Raw genomic sequence first — 20,511 nt, 5'->3', positions numbered from 1 at the left:
TCTAACCAAACCGGAAAAATCCTTTTTGATGGACTGCAAAAAGGACAATTTTCTATATTTCATCCTGATTCGCCGACATATTTTCCGGTGAATACAAATTCCAATCCTTTCACAATTGACATAATACTAAACAATAACAAACACAATATATCCACCCCTTTGACTTCGGTTAACTTTACCTCTGATCATTTTCCAGTCCATTTTAACATCGAAAATCTTTCCCTAGATCCTTAACCTAGAGCACAAATTTTTGATTACTCAAATGGCAATTGGAACACATTGAAAATGCATCTTAAAAACGCAATCAATGCCAGCGAAATCAACATGAGTAACATACGCAACTATACACAAATAGACGTTTTACTCAAAAAAGTTTCAGAGGAAATTAACAGAGCTTATGATCTTTCTGTGCCCAAAAGAACACCTGGAAAGTACAATATAATTATACCTGATGCTATCCTTGATCTTATTAAAGTACGTAACAAGTATAGGAAAAAATTACAGAGACAGAGGCTAAATCCAACATTTAACTCTATATATCATTCACAAATATCATTAAACTATAATTAAACCTGTGAATGCGGCATCAAGCCGTCTAACTAGAAATATAAATAATACAATTAAACCTGGTTCGAAATTCGAAATGGTGCAAAAATCTCACTTAAATGAATGACCAAAATAATTCAAACAAAGTATAGAAATTTGTAAAAATAAAAAAAAATCAACCGAAAAGCATTATCGATATGAAACAAAATGGGAAAACATTACTTACTTTTGCTAAAAAATTGAAATCATTGAAATCTGTCGAAAATTCGAAAAATTGAAATCATCGAATTGAATGTCATTGAAATCAAATTATCAACAAGCACATCGCACAACAATTAACAACTTCAGTACATAAGAAAAAAAAAAAACACTGTCAATATTTTTTAAATAATCAAACCATCTCTGACTTTGGCCCCAGAGAACTAATTTAGCCAAAAAAAATATTTACAATTATAAACCAACTCCAATCTAAAAACATATACTGGTTTAGACAACGTTGTGGCGGTCCAGTGGCTGAGGCGACAATGGCGCCGGTCTTCACACGGCAGGACCGGGGTTCAAATCCCATCTGCACCGCCTCCCCGTACGCAGGGCTTATTACTTTGCTATGGGTAAAACCATGTCACTGAAAGCCACAAATGGTAGGCCGAGACGTCTCGAGATTGTAGTGCCAAGGAAGAAGAGGAAGGTTTAGACAACATGAATAACAGAGCTATAAAAAAACTTCCGAAAAATGTTATAGATTGTTTAAATGTTATCTTTAATAGTTGCCTGAAGCTAGGATATTTTCCAACTGATTGGAAATTATCAAAAATTGTTTCTATTTCAAAGTCCGGCAAAGATAACAGTTTAGCAGCCAATTATAGACCCATTAGCCTTCTCAGTTGCCTTGTAAAAATATTGGAAAAAAAATCGCATCAAAGCTAAGAACCCACGCAGAGCAATTCAACATCATTCCCAAATGCCAATTTGGATTTCAACCTGGGCTATCTAAAACACATCAATTAGATAGACTAACGACGGACATTATTTCCAGGAAAAACATGAAAAAATCAACTGGCTAAGTATTATTAGACTCCGAAAAGGCATTTGACGCTATCTGACATAAAGCTTTGATCTAAAAATTAATTAAACTAAAGTTCCCAAATTATTTAATACATTTATTTTATATTTCTAGTTGGACGGCTTGACGCCGTATTGACAACATCGCGTGTGTTGACGATTACAAGTACAGATAAATTAACAAGGCATTTCCTCCCTGTTATTTTGCCTTATCCCGGGCATGCTCGGTTGTCGGTGTGTGGAGATTGCAGTGTAGTTGTCCACGTCCAAGGTGGAGGTTGTGTTGATGGTTTGGTCCGGGTCTTTTGCTTTTTATTGGCATGTTGGCGGTAGTAAAGTGTGTGAAGCGGAACTTGCTTTCGTGTAGCGGATCTGGACTGTAACAATACAAAAAGAAAACAGTAATATGTACAGTACAAACATTTGCCTGCGCACAGTGTTCCTCAAACTGCCCAGCAGTGATAGCCCAGCTCGATCAAGCCAGCACCGAAATCAGAAGCTATCGGCGAGTTCCATCCCGTGACAGCAGGGTCTCTGCTAATTACGGGGTTGAACCCGCCGACCACCTCCAAACCCAACGCCAGCAAGGCCGAGCTCGCCCCATCAAGGCTAGACAGAGATGAAGAACACTGTTCCAGAAAATTCTGCCTCCCTTCTTACGACAGTGCCGACTTTGACCCTGGATGTTGTTGCTTCGTCAACGGATCACCCGTGACACTACAAAATAAACTTAACACTTAAGACAAAGACAACACAACGAATAACAAAAAAGGAATGGCGGATATGGTTTGGTAGGATAATGGGGATGTGGAATCAAAGGATAAGACCGTTGTCTCTGGCAAATCGAAAGATGAGCCTCATGTATGCGAGGTCTCTGGTCGCCAACACTTCTCTAATTTCTGTGCCCGGTCGTTTGCCGATGCCCTCGACTGCGCCCAACAAGGAGGGTCATGCGGTTTCAAACTCCACGCAGGACGACAGAAGGTGATCCACATCGTGAAATCCGTCACCGCAGCCACACACCTTCGTCTGAGCCAGAGTTATACGCTACAGATGAGCGTTCAACGCGAAATGATTCGACATAAGTCAAGACATCATGTGTATGAATGCCCGGTCTACAGAGAGCCCACCGAACCAAGGCCGCAGGGACACTTGCGGAGAGATCGAGAAAAGGAATCGCCCGAGATCATCCGCCTCCCACATGCTCTGCCATCGAGACAGGAAAAGTTGCTGTGGTAGGCGAAGAAACTCTCGGGCCGAGATTGGACGGTCGTAAAATGCGCCTTGTTGGACGCCTGTTTTGGCCAGTGAGTCTGCCTTCTCGTTGCCGGGAATTCCACAATGAGAAGGTACCCAAATTAGCGAAATCCTGAACGCCTTGTCGAACATGGAGCCAAGCAATTCTATGATTTTAATGACCAGGAAATCCTGACTCTTAACAGCCTTCGGGGATCGTAGTGCTTCGATAGCGCTAAGGCTATCTGTGAAAATGAAGTACTGATCCGAAGGTCTCGCTGCTATAATCAATAGTGCGTACAATATTGCGGCTAGTTCAGCGGTGTAGACACTACACGGCTCCCGCAATTTGAAAAATGCTTCGGCGGACTCACTAAAAACGCCGAAGCCGGTGCCTTCCTTAGAAGATGATCCATCAGTATAATACTGGCTACTTTGGTCTAATGGCCATACTTATCCCTGAAAATGCCCGGAACTACCATTGGGCGAAGATCATTCGGTATGGTCTTAATTTCCTCGTGCAACGAGGAATCTGTTGTTAAAAGGGAACTGTAGGTCTCAGGAAGGGCAGCACGGTTTAATGCCTGTGGAGCGCTAGGATGCACTTGTAGGGCAGCAAAATCTTCGTAGATTTTCAATATTTTGCTCTTAGAACCTGTCTCTAGAAGCGCTTTAAAATTTTCTTCGAACAAGGGATTTGATACTGAAGAACGGACAAGAAGGCGAAGCGACAGCATTTCAAAACGTAGTTTCTGCGGCATCACTCCGGTCATCACTTCTAGGGACATGTTGTGTGTTGATTTCATGCTCCCTAGTGCGAGTCTAAGACAACGATACTGTAGCCTCTCTAGTTTGAGGATATGCGTGTTGGATGCCCAATGGAAACATATGCTGCCATATTCCAACACGGATAGTACCGTTGTCTTATACAGTCGCAGGACGTCTGATGGATGTGCGCCCCACCAGAATCCTGTGACTGTCCTTAGAAAGTTGATTCTTTTACTGCATTTTTGCACCTGATTAGTGATATGTGAGTTGAACCAAACACCAAGGTATCGAAAATGGTCGGTAGTTGATATCCTTTCACCGTACAAAAAGACATCAATTTTCGCGTCAGATAGTCTTTTCTCCCTGTTTTTCGCCGTGTCGCTAAAAGGAGAAAAGACTACCATCTCAGTTTTTGTTGCAGAGAACTTGATACCAAGGTTTTCAGACCACTCGGCAAGATTGTCCAAAGTGGTTTGTAAAGCCAGTTGCATTTCGACGGCGTCCCTGCTTGCAAAAGATGTGACGCCGTCGTCAGCCCATTGTCTAATGCTGCAGTTGGGTGCTAGACAAGCATCTATTTCACTGACATAGAAGTTATATAACAGGGGGCTCAAGCAGGACCCTTGGGCTAGTCCATGGAAACTAGTCCGTTTTAGCTGAATAAGACCATTTTTGAAATACATAGCTTTTTCCGACTAAAGGTTGAACAGAAAGTTATTCAACTTAGGACCCAGCCCCACATTTTCTAATTTTTGACTCAGCTTGTATGGTGATACTGAGTCAAATGCCCCCTGTACATCCAGGAAAATAGACCCCATGTTATGCTTGCGTGCACGAGCAAGCTCTATTTCTGTAACCAGAAGGGCTAAGCAATCATTGGTACCCCTGGCTTTACGAAAACCAAACTGGGTATTTGAGAGAAGGTTGTTTGATTCCAACCATTCTTCTAACCGGAAAAGAATCATCCTTTCAAGGAGTTTCCTCAGACACGACAGTAACGGTATTGGCCGATACGAGTCGTGTCTTGATGGCGGTTTGCCAGGGTTCAAGATAGTGACAACTTTCACTTCTCTCCACTCTTGCAGGACGCTGTTGACCTCCAACATATTGTTCAAGATGCTCAAAAGACGTTTCCTCCCTATGTCGGGCAGATTTTGAAGCAATTTGCTACCAATCTGATCCAGACCTGGAGAGGAATTTTTGCTTGATAGCTCTACCATTGTGAACGGTGAATCCATCCTAGGGTCACTACCAGGCGCATGTTGTGTAAAGCTTTGCGCAGGAACGAAATCGGGGCAAAGCTTGTGGGCAAATTCATACAGCCACTCGCCAGAAAAGCTTTCGCTCTCATTGATGTTGTTGCTGTTTCGCATCCTTCTAGCCATTCTCCAAAGCGAATTCAGTGAAGTGGCAGGGTCTAGATTATTGACGTATCTACGCCAATAACCCTTTTTCTTCGCCTTCAAAAGGTTTTTGCACGTTCTTTCTAGTCCTTTATATTTTTCATATAAGGACCTCGAGCCCGTGTCCCGGAAGGCTTTAAATGCCTCACGCTTCTTGGTAAAAGCCGCTTGGCAATCCTTGTCCCACCAAGGAGTGGGAGGTTTTTTAAATGTCCTTGCTTGGTGGGAGCGCCTTGTTTGGGCCTCAAGGGCGCATTTGTTTATCAGTGAAACAAGTTTTTCGTACTCCTTGACAGGAGACAAATCTTCCAAGTCAAGTGAAAGCGAAGCGGCTATTAATTCGCCGTATCTCGTCCAGTCGATGTTCCTCGTTAAGTCAAATTTAACGGGGATTCCATCTACTGGGCATCCTCCCTTGATGTAGGAAATTTCTATCGGCATGTGGTCACTGCCGATAGGGTCCTGGATTACCTTCCATCTAAAATCCAAGGCCATTGCTGATGGACATAGAGACAGGTCCAGTGCACTCGCCCTACTTAGATGTGTTTGCATCCTAGTTGCCTCTCCTGAGTTGAGAATGGAAAAACCAAATCTGTCGCAGATATCTCGGATGATGGGAGCGCGAATGTCATCCTTATCGTACCCCCAGTCGATTCAATGAAAGTTAAAGTCTCCCAGGATAAAAAGCGGTCCAGGCAAGACCGCTGCTAAATTTCCAAGATCCTCTTTGAACTTTTCAATTTTTGCTTTTTCATTGTTTGCTATCGGGGGGATATAAATAGACGCAATTGTCACGTGAAGAACGCCCAGTTTTGCCTTAACTGCGACAGTTTCTATCATTTCTTGCCTAGGGGTGGGTATTCTGGTGAAAATGTGACTCTTTCGGACACCAATCAGTACCCCCCCACCCCTAGTAACGCGATCTTCACGGATTATATTATATCCCGGGAAGGTTAATTTAATGTCGTCCGATAGCCAAGTTTCACAGAGGGCAAACACATCGCAGTTGTGTTCGCCCACTAATGCTTTAAAGGAGCTTAGCTTGCCAAGTAAACTCCTACAGTTCCACTGTATGATAGTAGCCGTAGGAGCCATTAATCATCCAAGCGGACCATCATACTTAAGCATGGCCATTGAGCCAGCCACTGTTTGATCATCCCCTTCAGGAAAGGAAGGGCCCAAGTTGCGATCATGTGCAGATGCTGCGGGAGGTTAAGGGTCAAAAGGAGGGACTCAAGGATCTCGGAAAGAGACGGGGTAGGAGTTCTCGGGAAGCTCATGGGCTACGTCGGAAAAGCCAGGCTTTCCACCGGAGCTTCGGTTCGAGAAGATTGCTTCTTCTTGGGCTGCTTCCTGGCAATTTGGGGGGCGGGAGTTTTGGGATCATCGTCACGTTTTGGACCGGGGGAAGAAACTTTAGCGTGGCGCTGTGGTGCCAAAGGTTTGGTTTTTGACTTTAGTACCTTCCTTTGTACCTTTTTGTAAGGCACTCTCAGTACTTTTACCGTTCTCAATGGCACCTTTTCGAGTGCAGTCGGATTGACCTCGCCACTTGCAGCTATGTTTCCCAGTACTGCAAAAGGGTTCGATGCGTTTCCTCCTTTGAGAGCATCGCTGTATGAGCCGTGTGCCCGCTCGGCTATCGTTTTGGTCTGTTTTCTTTGGAGCTTCCGGTACACAGGACACAATGCAACCTCATGCCACTCCTCCCGACAATGCGAGCATTTTTGGGACGGGGCTTTGCAGTCCTCAGTAGCGTGAGCCCCTCTGCATTTTCCGCAGCAAATCTTGCGAGTGCAGAACGGATCGGCATGTCCAATCCGGCTGCACTTCGAACAGGTGGCCACCCTTGGCACGTATGGCCGGTCGATGGGTATCCGGAGGCCTTCTAAAATGAGGGCCTGCGGAAGTACCGTTCCCTCAAACGTGATCCGGAGGGAGGTGGTCGGGATATATTTTTTTTCATCTTTTGATGAGGCATCTAGCTTAAAAAGCTTTTTTGCCTCAAGGACTTTTACCTTCGGCGTGTCTGGTGCATGAAATGCACTTTTACCGAATTTAACCACCTCCTCCTCCGGATAATCGAAGTCTTCGATCACGCCGGTAACTTCCACCAGACTACCGGGAATATAAACCCGGTAGTGCTCCATAAAATCTGGATCAGCCGCAATGACGTTGGCTTGAGCCCGGTCCTTTGCGGCTACCCTGATCTTGTTTGGGCGCATCCGAAACACATCGGCAACACCCGGGTATTTTTTAAACAAAACAGCCGCGATCGTCCTTACATCGAGCTGCTTGGTACGTGGCATAAAATAAACTAACGGTTTACTCTCCCACGACACCGGGTAAGCACGAGCTCGATGTTCAGATGGCTGATCATTAGTTTTTGTCAGCGGGGCACAAAAACTATTTGCCGGCGGGGCACTCGATGCCTTCGAGGAAGACGGTCTCTCTTCCAATGCCACCTTTTTGGTGGCAGGAGCGGGCTTAGGGCGACCAGGCTTACGCTTCACATTCGGTTCTATCTCTCTCTGCGAATCCGATAAGTCGGTCACCATGTAAGGACCGGAGACAACGGGGGAAGTAGGGGAAGACAAACTTACCGATATACACGATAAGCAACCACGCGCGCACGAGCACACACACTCACACACACACACACAAGACAGTTCACGATCGATGCGACGATGCAGCGTCGATACGCTTGCTTATCCCAACGATCAACAGATACACACACTCACAACACTGAGAACACACGTTGATCGGGGCTAGGCGCCACTCGATCGATAAACACAAACTCCGAGCGAAAGCCGGAGAAAGGCGGAGACACCGATTAGTGCGCTACGGGTAATCACGTTGATTACGCTATCGCACACGAAGACAATGACCACTATCTGCCGTACGCAAATGATCCGTTTGACACTCGACAGCGAAACACGTCTAATCGCCACGGAAGCTGGAGGCAGAATGAAATATTTAATACATACCATTCAAAAATTTTTAACAGAGAGAAAGAATACTGTCTGTATTTTTAACAGCACCTCAGACACATACACTCCTGACGCAGGGGTTCCTCAAGGAAGCGTGCTCTCCCCTATTTTGTTTAACCTTTACATCGCTGACATACCGAAAATGAAGGATTGCAACCAATATTTGTATGGTGATGATGTAGAAATAAACGGAAGCCATATTTTTTACACAGTTCACACGTGCAAATAAAAATCCACTCACTCAGCTCCAAATAGGAAACACAGAAAAACCATGGAAGGAAAATTTACCTACCTTGGATTAATACCTTGGATTAATGTTAGATAAAACATTAACTTTCAGATGCCACATAGAATCCATGATTATTAAAAGTGAAAAAATCTTTCGGACACTATACCGTCTCTTAAATAGAAGATCACAGCTGAACTTTAAAAACAAACTGTTGCTTTATACTGCTTTAATTAGACCAACCATAACAAACGCCTCTTCTGTCAGGGTAAAGTGTGCTAAACACACAAGAAAAAGCTTCAGAATAGTGTAAATAAATATCTTAAAACTATAATAAATTTTCCTATACGGCATTTATTATACACATGACACATTTAGTTCACAGAAGTTGTAACATCAATACCATCGAACAGTATATATAAACAAAATAACAAATAATTATACCTACAGAAATTCCACGAACCTTCATTTAACATCTGGCTAAAACATATTCCCCCCCCCCCCCCCTACCTCCCTTTCCCATACCCATCTTCCTTAACAATCCGTTTCAATAAATACCACTCCATTACTGCTTAAAATAAAACTTAGGAAAACAAACGCTAATACAGCAGTACCGTTTTCTACATAAAAACGAAACTTAGTATAAGATTAGATTAGGTATAGACTAGGCTAAGCATGTATAACTTTTTTTTGCTTTTGTGGGTTTTTTCAAACAAAATTTTCCCACTAAACTTACCAAGCGCCAAAATGGTAAATCTAATTTCAAAATCGACAAGGTTGTGTATGATAATAACAAACAATGAGGTGAGATAAGATCGAACCCGTTAAAAATTCGAAAAACATGTATATTGTACCAAACGGTGTTCACTCAAATGAACTATTACTACTACTACTACTAAAAATAAACGGGTAGTAGTACTGCGAGCGATTTCCAACTATCGAAATGACACAATTTCGCCGGGAAGTTAAATAATAACACAGCAAAAATGGTTGAATTGTAGTAATAAAGTTGTGCATGGACCCCAGCGTTAACGTCATGGAAACTTTCAAGATCGTCAGCTCATTTAACAAAGGTGGCTTCATACTCACTGCCACTGGCAAACTACAATTCTGGACGTTTCCGGCAGTTCCGATTAATTTCGATGGTTTCGACGATTCCTACAGTTCCTTAGGCTCCAAACGGTTCGTTTGCACCTGAGTTCTAGAACTGGATTTGATGTTGGTTGAAATCGTCCGGAACCAATTCCGTTTTTTTGCTAATTTTGTCCATCTATATTTCCTAGGTCATGCCGGCCTGTATGGGCTTTCTAAACTTATTGGATAGTCAGTCCTCTCTACGAGGGAAAAGCCCTGAATGGTTTTGACTCCCATTTCTGCCTAGTGAAGAAATTTCACCTCTACCACCGCACGACCTTTACTAAACGAAACGATTCTAAAGGATGATTCTAAACCGACGCCTGACTTGCACTAGCCTTTTCTGATAATACAGTTTTAACGGTCCGAGTTCTTCTTCTTCTTTGGTGGCACTTCAACCTCGAGAGGTCTAGGCCTGCTATTTCTGGCTTGCTGTGACTGCTTTTACTCGTAGCAAAGTGTCAGTCTTGGTACGGGGAGGCGGTTGGGATGGGATTTGAACCCCGGTCCTGCCGTATGAAGACTGGCGGCGCTGTCGCCTCGGCCACCGAACCACCGAACCACCGAACCACGGTCCCGCGGTCCGAGTTCACCTGGCAGCTAATGTTTGCCTTAGATCACGTAGCAATAGCTACTGGCAGCTAAAGCCTCTTTTCTTAAAGCAGCGAAATATGCTATTGATAGGATAAAAAAGGAACTTCAGTTCCTGGATGGATTGGTTAATTCAATTCGCCAAACCAAACAGTCAATCATTTTTTCGCTGGAATACGAATCATAAATACTCTGCATTCTACTTGCGTATAGATATCTTGCATAGAGTTCTAAAAAACTCTACTCTTAATAATAACTACCTGATAACCCCTTACGAGCTTATTACCATAAACAGAGTCAAGAGAAAAGTTTATGCGCGCCAATACCGCGAAGCGGTTGTATCGTCCGATAAGTAAGTTGTGAGTAAGCAAGCATATGAGATAATACATAGAAAATTAGATCTCATTTTGAATGAAGGTTGGCTTTTGCAAGACTTTGTTGACAGTGTTAGATTTTGTGAGCTTCAATCTAGGACAAGTGCGGATGTTGCCATCCCGATGCATGTTTTTTGGTTGCGGGAAATAGAACAATTGTGCCTGCTCGGCAAGTCGTTAAAGAACAATATACGAGAGGCCAAGGGGAATGACTGGAAAAACGTCATCCTACAGTTCCGTCACTTGGTAAGGTTGCATCTTTTTAGACACCTAAATTTGGCGCAGAAAGTGGTGCTTCCGAACACCGTTCCTCTGCCCAAGCCTTGGTTCGTTTTAATATTAGTTTTTTTTACGATTAACCAATGTTTAAAAAACGTTAACGATTCTATACTATATCATCCACATTATTCGGAACAATATTGTTATCGATATTGAGACCCTTAAATGCCATGTGTATCCTGTGACCGCCATCAAAATTCTACTCATGTGTGTTATATATTGTACAGTAGTTTAAAATCAATAACTTTTTTTATAAAAAAAATCTATTAACCTATGATCAATTTTTCTGAAAATAAGGCATTGAGCCGTTAAAATACATTGTAAGTAAATAATAAACATTTGTGTTATTTTTCTTTTTTTCATTTCAGATATAAATTCTGAGCAACTCCACAGCCTTAATTTGAATCACAAATTAACTAAACTCGCATGGATGGTTGACTGGCAAGAAAACGAAGTGTTCTTTCATGTGAACAATTCCTTTGAGTATGGAAAATTCCAGACATTCGCTGTAGGGTTTTCACAGCGTGGACTACTATCTCGCACTGATTTCTGTGTGTTCTCATATGTTCAGAACCTGTACAAGCAAGTGTATGATACTTACACTTCAAGAGTCCCCAACCATATTTTTATTGATACTATACAAAATTGTGCCACGATTCATATGGATGCAAATACTATAGCGTTTCGACGTAAATTTGACACCTGTGATCCACAGGACATTGTATTTCACTCGGGCACTATGTATCTTGTGTGGTGGCGCATAGATTCGTTGTTGGATTGGAGAAATAATTTTACCATGATGCCCAATATAAGTGAACAAAATCAAGGTGTCCTACCTTTACAACTACTTAGAGCTGATAAGATTCTCATCAACGAAAAACCACATCATTTGAACAAGATAGAAGTACATCTGGACGATGTTGTAGTACCACCGGCGGAAACAACCTATTGGTGCAAAATACAGCAACTTGAACCGTGGTTGATAAACGCCAAGCATCACATAATTCAATTTGAGCCATTAATAGACAACGAGGACCTTGTGCACCATATGGAAGTTTTTCAATGTGTCGCAAATAATGTAGAGATTTCAACGTTTAACGGTCCTTGTAAAGATATGCCAACATATGGTCGCCTATGTTCAAAGGTTATGGCATTGTGGGCCATGGGTGCTGGTTCTTTCACATACCCAAAAGAAGCGGGCCTGCCAATAGGCGGCGAAGGATTTAATCCACATATCCGTCTGGAAGTTCATTTCAATAATCCAAAGTTGAAGTCTGGTTGCATTGATAGCTCAGGTATGCGTATAAAAGTAGTGTCGAAGCTTCGCCGCTATGATGCTGCTATTATGGAGTTGGGATTGGAATATACTGACAAAATGGCCATACCGCCAGGACAGATAGCATTCCCGCTTTACGGTTATTGTATAGCAGAGTGCACTGAGCTAGCCTTACCAAAGTCAGGCATTGTGATATTTGGTTCTCAGTTACATACACATTTACGAGGAGTACGTGTTCTTACAAGGCACTTCCGTGGAGCAGAAGAGCTTCCAGAAATCAATCGAGACGATTTCTTCTCACACCATTATCAAGAGATTCGACAATTACGTTATAAACCTCAAGTTCTCCCGGTGAGTATTATTTTGATAAGTTTTTAATTTTCTTACAGCGTTGTGTATCCCAAAACGAACATTTCTCTAGAATCGGATCCCAACTCGAGTTTTCTACCTATATTCCTTTTTTATATGGCACTATAACCTCGAGTAGTTTCGGTTTGCCGTTTCTGGCTTTCGATGACTTGATTTTACCCGTAGCTGGATTGCTAATTCAACGTACGGGTTTGGATAGGATGTGATGCTCAGTCCTGCCGTGTGGCGACCGGCGCCGCTATCGCCTCGACCACCGGGCCGCCCCATTCTACACAAGCATGTATCAATTTCCCAAATTACAAAACCACCAAACAAGCGAAAATATTCGTACAATCCTTTTCTGAAAAGAAGTGTTTAGTTACATTGAATGCGAACTTGTCAAATATCTTCATTGATTTCAAATTTTTTAACAAAAAGAAATCAGTTTTTTTCAAACTGTAGGTCTTTATTTTTGATCTTTATACATCCCAATCAGCTTCACTCCCGTAACATAAATTTGGTTTCGTTTTAAAAGAGTAAATCATTGTTTATATTAGAATCATATACATGGATTCAGTCAAAAATTTTATTCCATTTTGTTTTTTTATTGGAGCTGGGCCGTGCTGGAAATGAATTTTAAATTTGATGATTGTATAACGTGTGTTTACGTTTAGATGTTTTGTTTACGCTTAGACGTCACACCATACTTGACGAAAGCTAGTTTCGTCAAGATTTTGATAAACGAAATATTTCAAGGATACAGTGAGTAAGGATGAGTGTCGCTCGCGTGGGGGGCACTCAGAAAGTTTATAAATAGGGCAGAAAACACAATTATATCTCTCTTCGAATTTGGAATCTGAACACGACGCTTGGTAAATATTGCAACACACATCGATCCGAAACTCCGCGAATTCTTCATGGTGCCGTGACCAGGATATAGCTCGAATTTCTGGTGCTTTCGCGAGTTTGATCGACCCATCGTTCACCGTTTTCTGTGTCGTACCACATTTCGTTTGGATTTTCGTGCACCGTACAGCTGTTTTTGCCGCATCACGCATTACACTGCAGGTCACTCACTCACACGCACATACACACACACAAGATTGCACAATGCCCGTACCACCCGTTGTTTTGGCGTCCCGTCGGACAATTTTGTTGGCGTCCCTTACTCGGTACGAGAAATTTTTGGATAGTTTCGTTCACGCACGGGATCAAGTACAAGTGGAGGTTCGCTTAAGAAAATTCGAAACATTATGCAAGGACCTAGAGAGTGTTCAACAAGAATTAGAGGATTCCGCTTCCACGCTGGAAGAAACAACGCAGAATGCTACATTTCGAGAGAATTTCGAGAATAGATTGATTCGTGTCCAATCTCAACTGCAGGCAAAGCTAGCTCCTACCGCGCACCCGAGCACTGGATCGAACTCACTCAAGGGCATCAAGCTTCCCACCATCGCGCATCATACGTCACAGGGTCACGAACTGAGTCACTCGCGGCGAATAACCTTTCCGCGTCAAACTAGTTTTGGTACCACGTCACATGAAACGCCAAATTGCATTTTATGCAATTCCTCGCATTCATTGCTAAAATGCCCACGATTTGAAGGAATGGAGCCTAAGGATCGCTATCGTTTCGCGATGACCGCGCGTTTATGCACAAATTGCTTACGCGAGAATCATGCGGCTCGTGATTGTCCGGCGCACTACAAATGCCGGTATTGTAATTTGGCACACCACACAAAACTGCACTTCACACCGAATAGCCCTAGTTACACAGCTCCGCCACATCACACACACAACACCGCTAACGATCACACAGCCACCGATAACACACAACCCCCATTTGCAGCAGCACTACAGCAAGCACCCGAGCAGGTATTGCTCCAAACTGCTTTCGTGAATATTATTGATGATTTCGGAATTGCTCATCCTGCGCGCGCGCTGTTGGACAGCGCATCGCAGCCGAATCTAACTAGCGATCGACTCGCTAAACGGCTAAGTTTGAAGACGAGTAACGTACACGTTACCACGCTAAATTGGATTTTGTCACCACCCAACACCTGGAAAACCGTTGTGGCTAATCGTGTTGCTGAGATCCAGAACTATTCACGTCCTCGTCAGTGGAAACACATTCCCGGCTCAACAAATCTCGCCGGCCTGGTATCTCGTGGGATGTCAGCAGTGGACATGCTGAAAAGGTCGATATGGAGTTGTGGTCCCGAGTGGTTGGGGCTACCTGCTTTTGATTGGCCAATATCGAATCCATTGCTGGCTGCCGAAGCTGATATTGAAATTCGTCGGACACACACACAACAATCGTCACAAGTTACTTCATCCGCGATCACACATAAATTCCTGGAAGCAGCTAAACTCACATTATGCATCCTGGCGCAACAAGACGAGTTTTCATTGGAGATCTGGTTGCTGAAAAAGGGAGAAACTATAGGGCGGCGCTCACCTCTACGGCGCTTGAAACCATTCCTCGATGAGGAAGGAATAATGCGAGTGGGTGGCCGATTGAAGCTTGCACAGCTTCCCTACCAGTTCAAACACCCTATCCTATTTCCCAAGAACCATCTGTTTGCTCGTCTCATCGCATACCACTTTCATGAAAAGCTGATGCATGGCGGGGGAAGACTATTACTTTCCCAGATTCGAGAAGAATATTGGCCGCTCGACGGACGGAGATTAGTGAAAGGAGTAGTCCGTAATTGTTTTCGTTGCATACGACAGGATCCCGCCCTAGTGCAACAACAAACCGGCCAACTTCCGTATCAACGCATCACTCCGAGCCGGCCGTTTTCTGTTACTGGAGTGGATTACGCCGGCCCAATTTGTCTTAAGCCGACGTACAAGAGAGCTGCCGCTGCCAAGTGTTATTTGTTTTTGTTCTTTTGTTTTGCAACCAAGGCGGTTCACCTGGAGCTGGTCAGCGATCTCACCACTGCAGGGTTCTTGGCCGCTTTACACCGTTCCACAGCCCGGCGCGGGCTACCGTCGGATATACACTCCGACAACGTAAACAACTTGAAGGTCGTCACACGCGCTAAAAGAATTTTTTGAGTTATTTCAGAGTGAGCAACAGCAAAACATCATCGCAACCAACTGCTCTGACATGGGGATTACCTGGCAATTATTCGTGCAACGTTTCTGGAAGCATTGGGCCACTGAGTATCTGCAGGAAATGCAGAAGGACAATAAGGTTGCGGTTCGGTGCGAAATCGTTCCCGGCAGACTGGTCATCCTTGTGGACGATTCCCTCCCCATCACCCGCTGGCCACTGGCGCGCATCATTGATGTACACCCTGGAGAGGATCAGCTTACTCGTGTAGTGAAGCTGAAAACGGCAAAGGGATTAGTCACGCGTCCTGTTACGAAAATTTGCGTTTTACCTGTTGCGAAACCGTCCTGTTAGTACCGCGTGTTAGTTATTTTGTTATGACATTCTGTCATGGGGGGGAGTATGTTTACGTTTAGATGTTTTGTTTACGCTTAGACGTCACACCATACTTGACGAAAGCTAGTTTCGTCAAGATTTTGATAAACGAAATATTTCAAGGATACAGTGAGTAAGGATGAGTGTCGCTCGCGTGGGGGGCACTCAGAAAGTTTATAAATAGGGCAGAAAACACAATTATATCTCTCTTCGAATTTGGAATCTGAACACGACGCTTGGTAAATATTGCAACACACATCGATCCGAAACTCCGCGAATTCTTCAACGTGTTTTGGCCGCATTATTATAAACATGGAAACATGAGTCTGGGATTAGATATCTGAAATTAAAGGATAATTTCCCAAAATCTTTAGTACAACTTTCTCGAAAGCTCTCTGTCTTATTATCTATTCATTAGTGGGTGTCTTGGGTTTTTGGTGAACCAGTTATTGTAGTAAACATTAAGAAGGGTTAGTTTGGCATGTGGGTGAAGATTTTTGAGCAAAGAATAACCTACATTGTCAGGGCTGGATGATTTGGCCTGACATTTTCTAAGGACTCTATTAAGTTCTGCTGTTGAGAAAGGTCTATTGTATCTATGGTTATTGGCATCTACTTGGGGAAGTTGGATCTGTTCTGTGGTGAGTTCGCGTCTGCGAAATTGTGGAGAAGAATTGTCTGTAGCCGAAACGTTTGCAAAGTGTATTGCAAATCTTTCAGGTACTTCATTCCTCCCGGAGGGCTGATTAAGAATGATGGAAGCATGAGAACGTTGGTTGTAGCCCGAGAGCACACTCACCCGCCGCAAAAGCTCCTTACAGGTCAAGAGAGGGTTGACATCAGAAAAACACTGATTCCAACCTCTTCCCTTTGCTGTACGGATGGCTTCTTTGGCAAGGCGATAAGCTTCCCGATACCATTTAGCTAGTAAGGGTGTGAAAAAGTTATCGTAAATATGCCTAGCATGGCCAAATCTACGTAAAGCAGCAAGACGGCCTTGAATAGCCTGCAAGACTGACTCATTCCACCAGGAAACATTGCTTTTGGGCTATGGGGGAACACTAAAGGGAGGTTGCTATTTCTAAGGGTTTTAAGAAGCAGAAAATAGGTGGGGTTTCATCAAGAGGAACATTGAAGCTGATTTGCTTTGAAACTTTTTTCAATCATCCTCTTCATGATGATGATGATGATGATTATTCCCACCTCTTACCCGATGTGATGGTGTGCGGTTGGAGCCGAAGGACCAAATATAATGAGTTACACCTTGAGTGTCACTCTTGGTCTTGAATAAACAACTTGCATATGGCCTATTCCTCTACAGGGAAATCTAGTGTATCTGAAGTTAGCCTCATACAATTATCAATGTACGTATCTTAATGTGGCTTCTCAAATTAAGCACATACAGTCCACTTAAGCGCGCACTTGTCTTAAACTTGTGTTGTCTCATCCTTTTATTATTATTTTTTAAATCTAATTTATCGAAAATATAAAAAAAAAATCTTATCATCATCATATAGATCCCAATGATAACTGCAGTTACACTTTACAGTTTCATGGTGTATCTACACTTATATTAAATTACACTGTTTGTTCAACATGTACGACACATCTGCGTTTGAATTCCAAGTTCAAGTTCCCCTCATTATTTATTTCACTGGGCAATCTGTTGTACAATGAGTTGTTGAAAAACAATAAGTTTCAAAAACAATGTTGAAAAACAATGAGTTTCTAGCAATATGAAATAGTAAATTCGGAACTCTCGGCTCATCAACGCTAATAGACGAGCAGAAATCAAAGTGTGGTGATATGAGTGATTTATAGAGGTGAACTTTCCCAAAAAAAATCGAGATGGTTCACCAGCCTACTTATCACTCCACACTTTTTAACCATTTTAATCATGACCCAGTCAATAGGAGCATGGAACTTCAACTTGTGATCCTAAATAACCCCCAAGTATGTAACCAAATGAGTCCTCTCGATTCGTTCCGTATTGATAACAATAGATGAAGGATTGCTCAAACCACCAGCAATGATTACCATGTGATTGATGTTTTTAAGAGCGTTCAACAAATCGCGGTTCATCAGAGACTCCGCTTGTTTGATGCCTTTGTGCGCGATATATATAACAGTATCGTCAGCAAAAAGATTAATCTCACAAGACTTCAATGCCAGCTTCATGTCATTGATGTGCATAATAAACAGTATTGGCCCAAGAACACTGCCTTGCAGAACTTCAAGGGTGTTTTCTATAGCCTCTGATTTAGAGTTTCCATAAAACTTTCTCTGGATTCTGTCTTTTAAATAACTTTCGAAGCAATTCAGCTCCCTCCCCACAATAACAAAACGCTTTATTTGTGGCATTGTCTCAAATGCTCCTTTTAAATCCAAAAAGACGATAACTATCATGTCCTTTCGCTTCATCAACACTTTCCACTTCGCTAATACACGATTCAAAGCAGATTAACTAGAGTGCCCCTGTCGGTATTCTGACTGTGCGCGAATCAATAAGTCTTGTCCATTCAGAAAATGTATTAATTGCTCCTTGATAACAATTTCAAGAACTTTTTCGAGTATGTGTAGCGTGTTGATGGGACGAAAATCTTCCGCGTTGACAGCTCCGCTCACTTTTGGCATAGGTATGATCAATCACTTCTTCTTCTGGAAAAATTTCCATCCTCCAGCGATTGGTTATCACCGTTGGAAAACCTTCCCTCATCACATGGAAGCAGTCCCGAATAGTTTCAGAATTTACATTGCCTAGACCTGCCGCTTATGTCAGGTTGAAACAAATCGTTTTAAGTTTCTCAAGTGTGATCTTCTGAAAGCTGAATCGATGCTTTGGAGATTAACTTCTTAAGGAATAATCGGGTTCAGTATCAGACTCAATGTTTTGATTCATATCGAAAACACTGTTTGAAAAAACGTGTTAAACTTGTTACAAATGATGGAATCATCAGATTCAACCAAGTTATCATATCTAACTACAGGAATGCGTGATTGTGCTGGTTTTATCATACTTTTAAGTACTTTCCACAGTTCTTTACTGTTACCCTTATGCTTGATATCTTATTACAAAAATAATTTCTTCTTGTTATTTTGAGACTCCTGCTGTAAATGTTCCTAAGCCTGAGTACACCAATCGTGAGACAAGTTCGACCTAATAAATGTTGTGTTTGCCATGTCTCTTTTCCGTTTAGCACGTGCAAGATCCAATGTATACCACTTACAAGACTCGATTGTCACAATTGTCTTTTCTACAACCAAAATGTTCATTACTCTTTCCAATTTGTTCCATGAAAAATCAGCAGTTTCATTCAAATTGGAAGCTTAATACTGCAGACCCTGCAGACACATTGATGCAAAGAGTTTTCGAGTACCTATTCTAACATTTTATTTTTCGTTGAGTAGTTTCACTGCGTTCATCGTCTATATCTAAAACATCCCCGCGGCCGAAAGCTTCGTTAACCAGGGCATCATAAAGGCAGCACACGGTCCTTGTGCTGCCTTTATGATGCCTGCTTAACGAATGTTGTTTTTGCGCATGTGTAAGTGTGGAGCACGTTAGGCGTATTGGTGTGGATGTATGCTTGCTTATGCATAGTGGGGTTGAGTCACCATTGATTAAGGGCAGGTCAAAATTTTGGTTTTATTTTTTATTATTGCTTGAAATTTTAGTTGGTTTTTCATGGTTTTTTTTTTAAACTTTCACAAAAAAGGTTTACCTTCTATTTTTACCAGGATCGTTCCATTTGCATCGAATCTGGAATGGAAGAGAAATGTTTTGAAATTGTGAAATTATTTATCTAATTTTTATAAGTATTCAATTCATTCCTTAATCAGTAATCTCTTCTCCCATCAAACATCGCGAAAGGTAACCCCACATATGGTGAAAGTAATTTTCACAATTCCTAGTTGTTATTATTGTATTATTAGTATTAGTATTAGTTGGTATTGTAATACATGTGTGTGTATGTATGTGCATGTGTTTACCTGTGACTGACAAGACACGCGAACGCTTACTAAGAAGTAAACCCTGTACTATATACATTTGGTTTGGTTGGAGGTTGTAAATGTTTAGTTACGGTTGAACGCTGTTTAGTTGGACGTCTGAAGTTTAGTTAGACGGCAAATGTTTACTTACGATTGACTGTTGCTTAGATGGAGCTGTCGGTTGTTTGGTTGGGTTCAAAAACGGTGTATGACCGGAATCACGGCTCGTAGTATCTTGCAGTGCATGATGATCCCTACAAGACGCAATCGTATTCCACCGGCTGAAACAGCCAATGAACATTTTTCACTTCATATTTTGTCTATAATTGATTAAAAAAGAAGAAAGATCAGTTGAATTTCAATTTTGCGGTAAGTTATTTAGTCTTTAATGCTTACCAAAGTGTTAGTTCGATAACGAACCGTTGTTGAACCGGGCACGCGAAGGAATGGTCGATTCGGAAACCTCCGCGCAGATTCATTTTACTGTATTAGAATCGTTAGAGTCGGGCGGTTACCACGAGAAGTAGTAGAGAGTCGGATGACCAAGAGAAGTATTTAACCGTCTGCCGAAGCTGGCTAGTTTCGCCTAATTCTTCCGACGGAGTGGGGAGACACCAAAGAAGTGCGGGACCAACATCCTTAGGGAAGTCAAACGTGAAACGTTCCCGGATCTGTAAAAGAATAGTAGGGTTTCTTGAAACGCGCAAGCTTCTCCGTTCAGGTCTGAACCACAAGTCCAATTTATTCTCAAAAATCATGTATTATATTCAAAAAATCCGAGGAAAAAAGAACATGAAATAACATTTCATCGGTCTCATTTCTTCTTATTCGAGTATTATGATACGCTCGATC

General features: G+C 42.4%; 2 protein-coding genes across 13 annotated transcripts in view; one reads left to right on the top strand and one right to left on the bottom strand.

The window, feature by feature from the left end:
- Window positions 1-20,511, top strand: part of LOC118512559 (tyramine beta-hydroxylase) — a 43,840-nt gene that overhangs the window by 18,884 nt on the left and 4,445 nt on the right. The window contains exon 2 of the mRNA XM_036057152.1: window positions 10,978-12,236. Coding sequence (XP_035913045.1) covers window positions 10,978-12,236 — 1,259 coding nt within the window. The remainder of the gene's footprint in view (window positions 1-10,977; window positions 12,237-20,511) is intronic.
- The window catches only part of LOC118512938, a 39,191-nt gene continuing 19,865 nt past the window's right edge, over window positions 1,186-20,511 (bottom strand). For 6 of the 12 annotated variants that reach the window (XR_004906372.1, XR_004906371.1, XR_004906373.1 and 3 more), the window contains 2 exons: window positions 20,056-20,330; window positions 19,319-19,979 (listed from right to left, as the gene is read on the bottom strand). Coding sequence is in view for 1 of the 12 variants with exons in the window: in XM_036058124.1 (XP_035914017.1) it covers window positions 1,808-1,985; window positions 19,392-19,429; window positions 19,811-19,960 (366 nt within the window). In the remaining 11 variants the exon portion in view is untranslated. Of the gene's footprint in view, window positions 1,986-15,895; window positions 16,010-19,318; window positions 19,980-20,055; window positions 20,331-20,511 lie in introns of those variants that run through there. The other 6 variants (XM_036058124.1, XR_004906375.1, XR_004906379.1 and 3 more) reach the window with 6 other exon arrangements.

This window comes from Anopheles stephensi, chromosome X (assembly GCF_013141755.1).
Source record: "Anopheles stephensi strain Indian chromosome X, UCI_ANSTEP_V1.0, whole genome shotgun sequence".
In the NCBI taxonomy this organism is placed as follows: Eukaryota; Metazoa; Arthropoda; class Insecta; order Diptera; family Culicidae; genus Anopheles; species Anopheles stephensi.
This window is presented reverse-complemented; position numbering and strand designations above follow the sequence as displayed.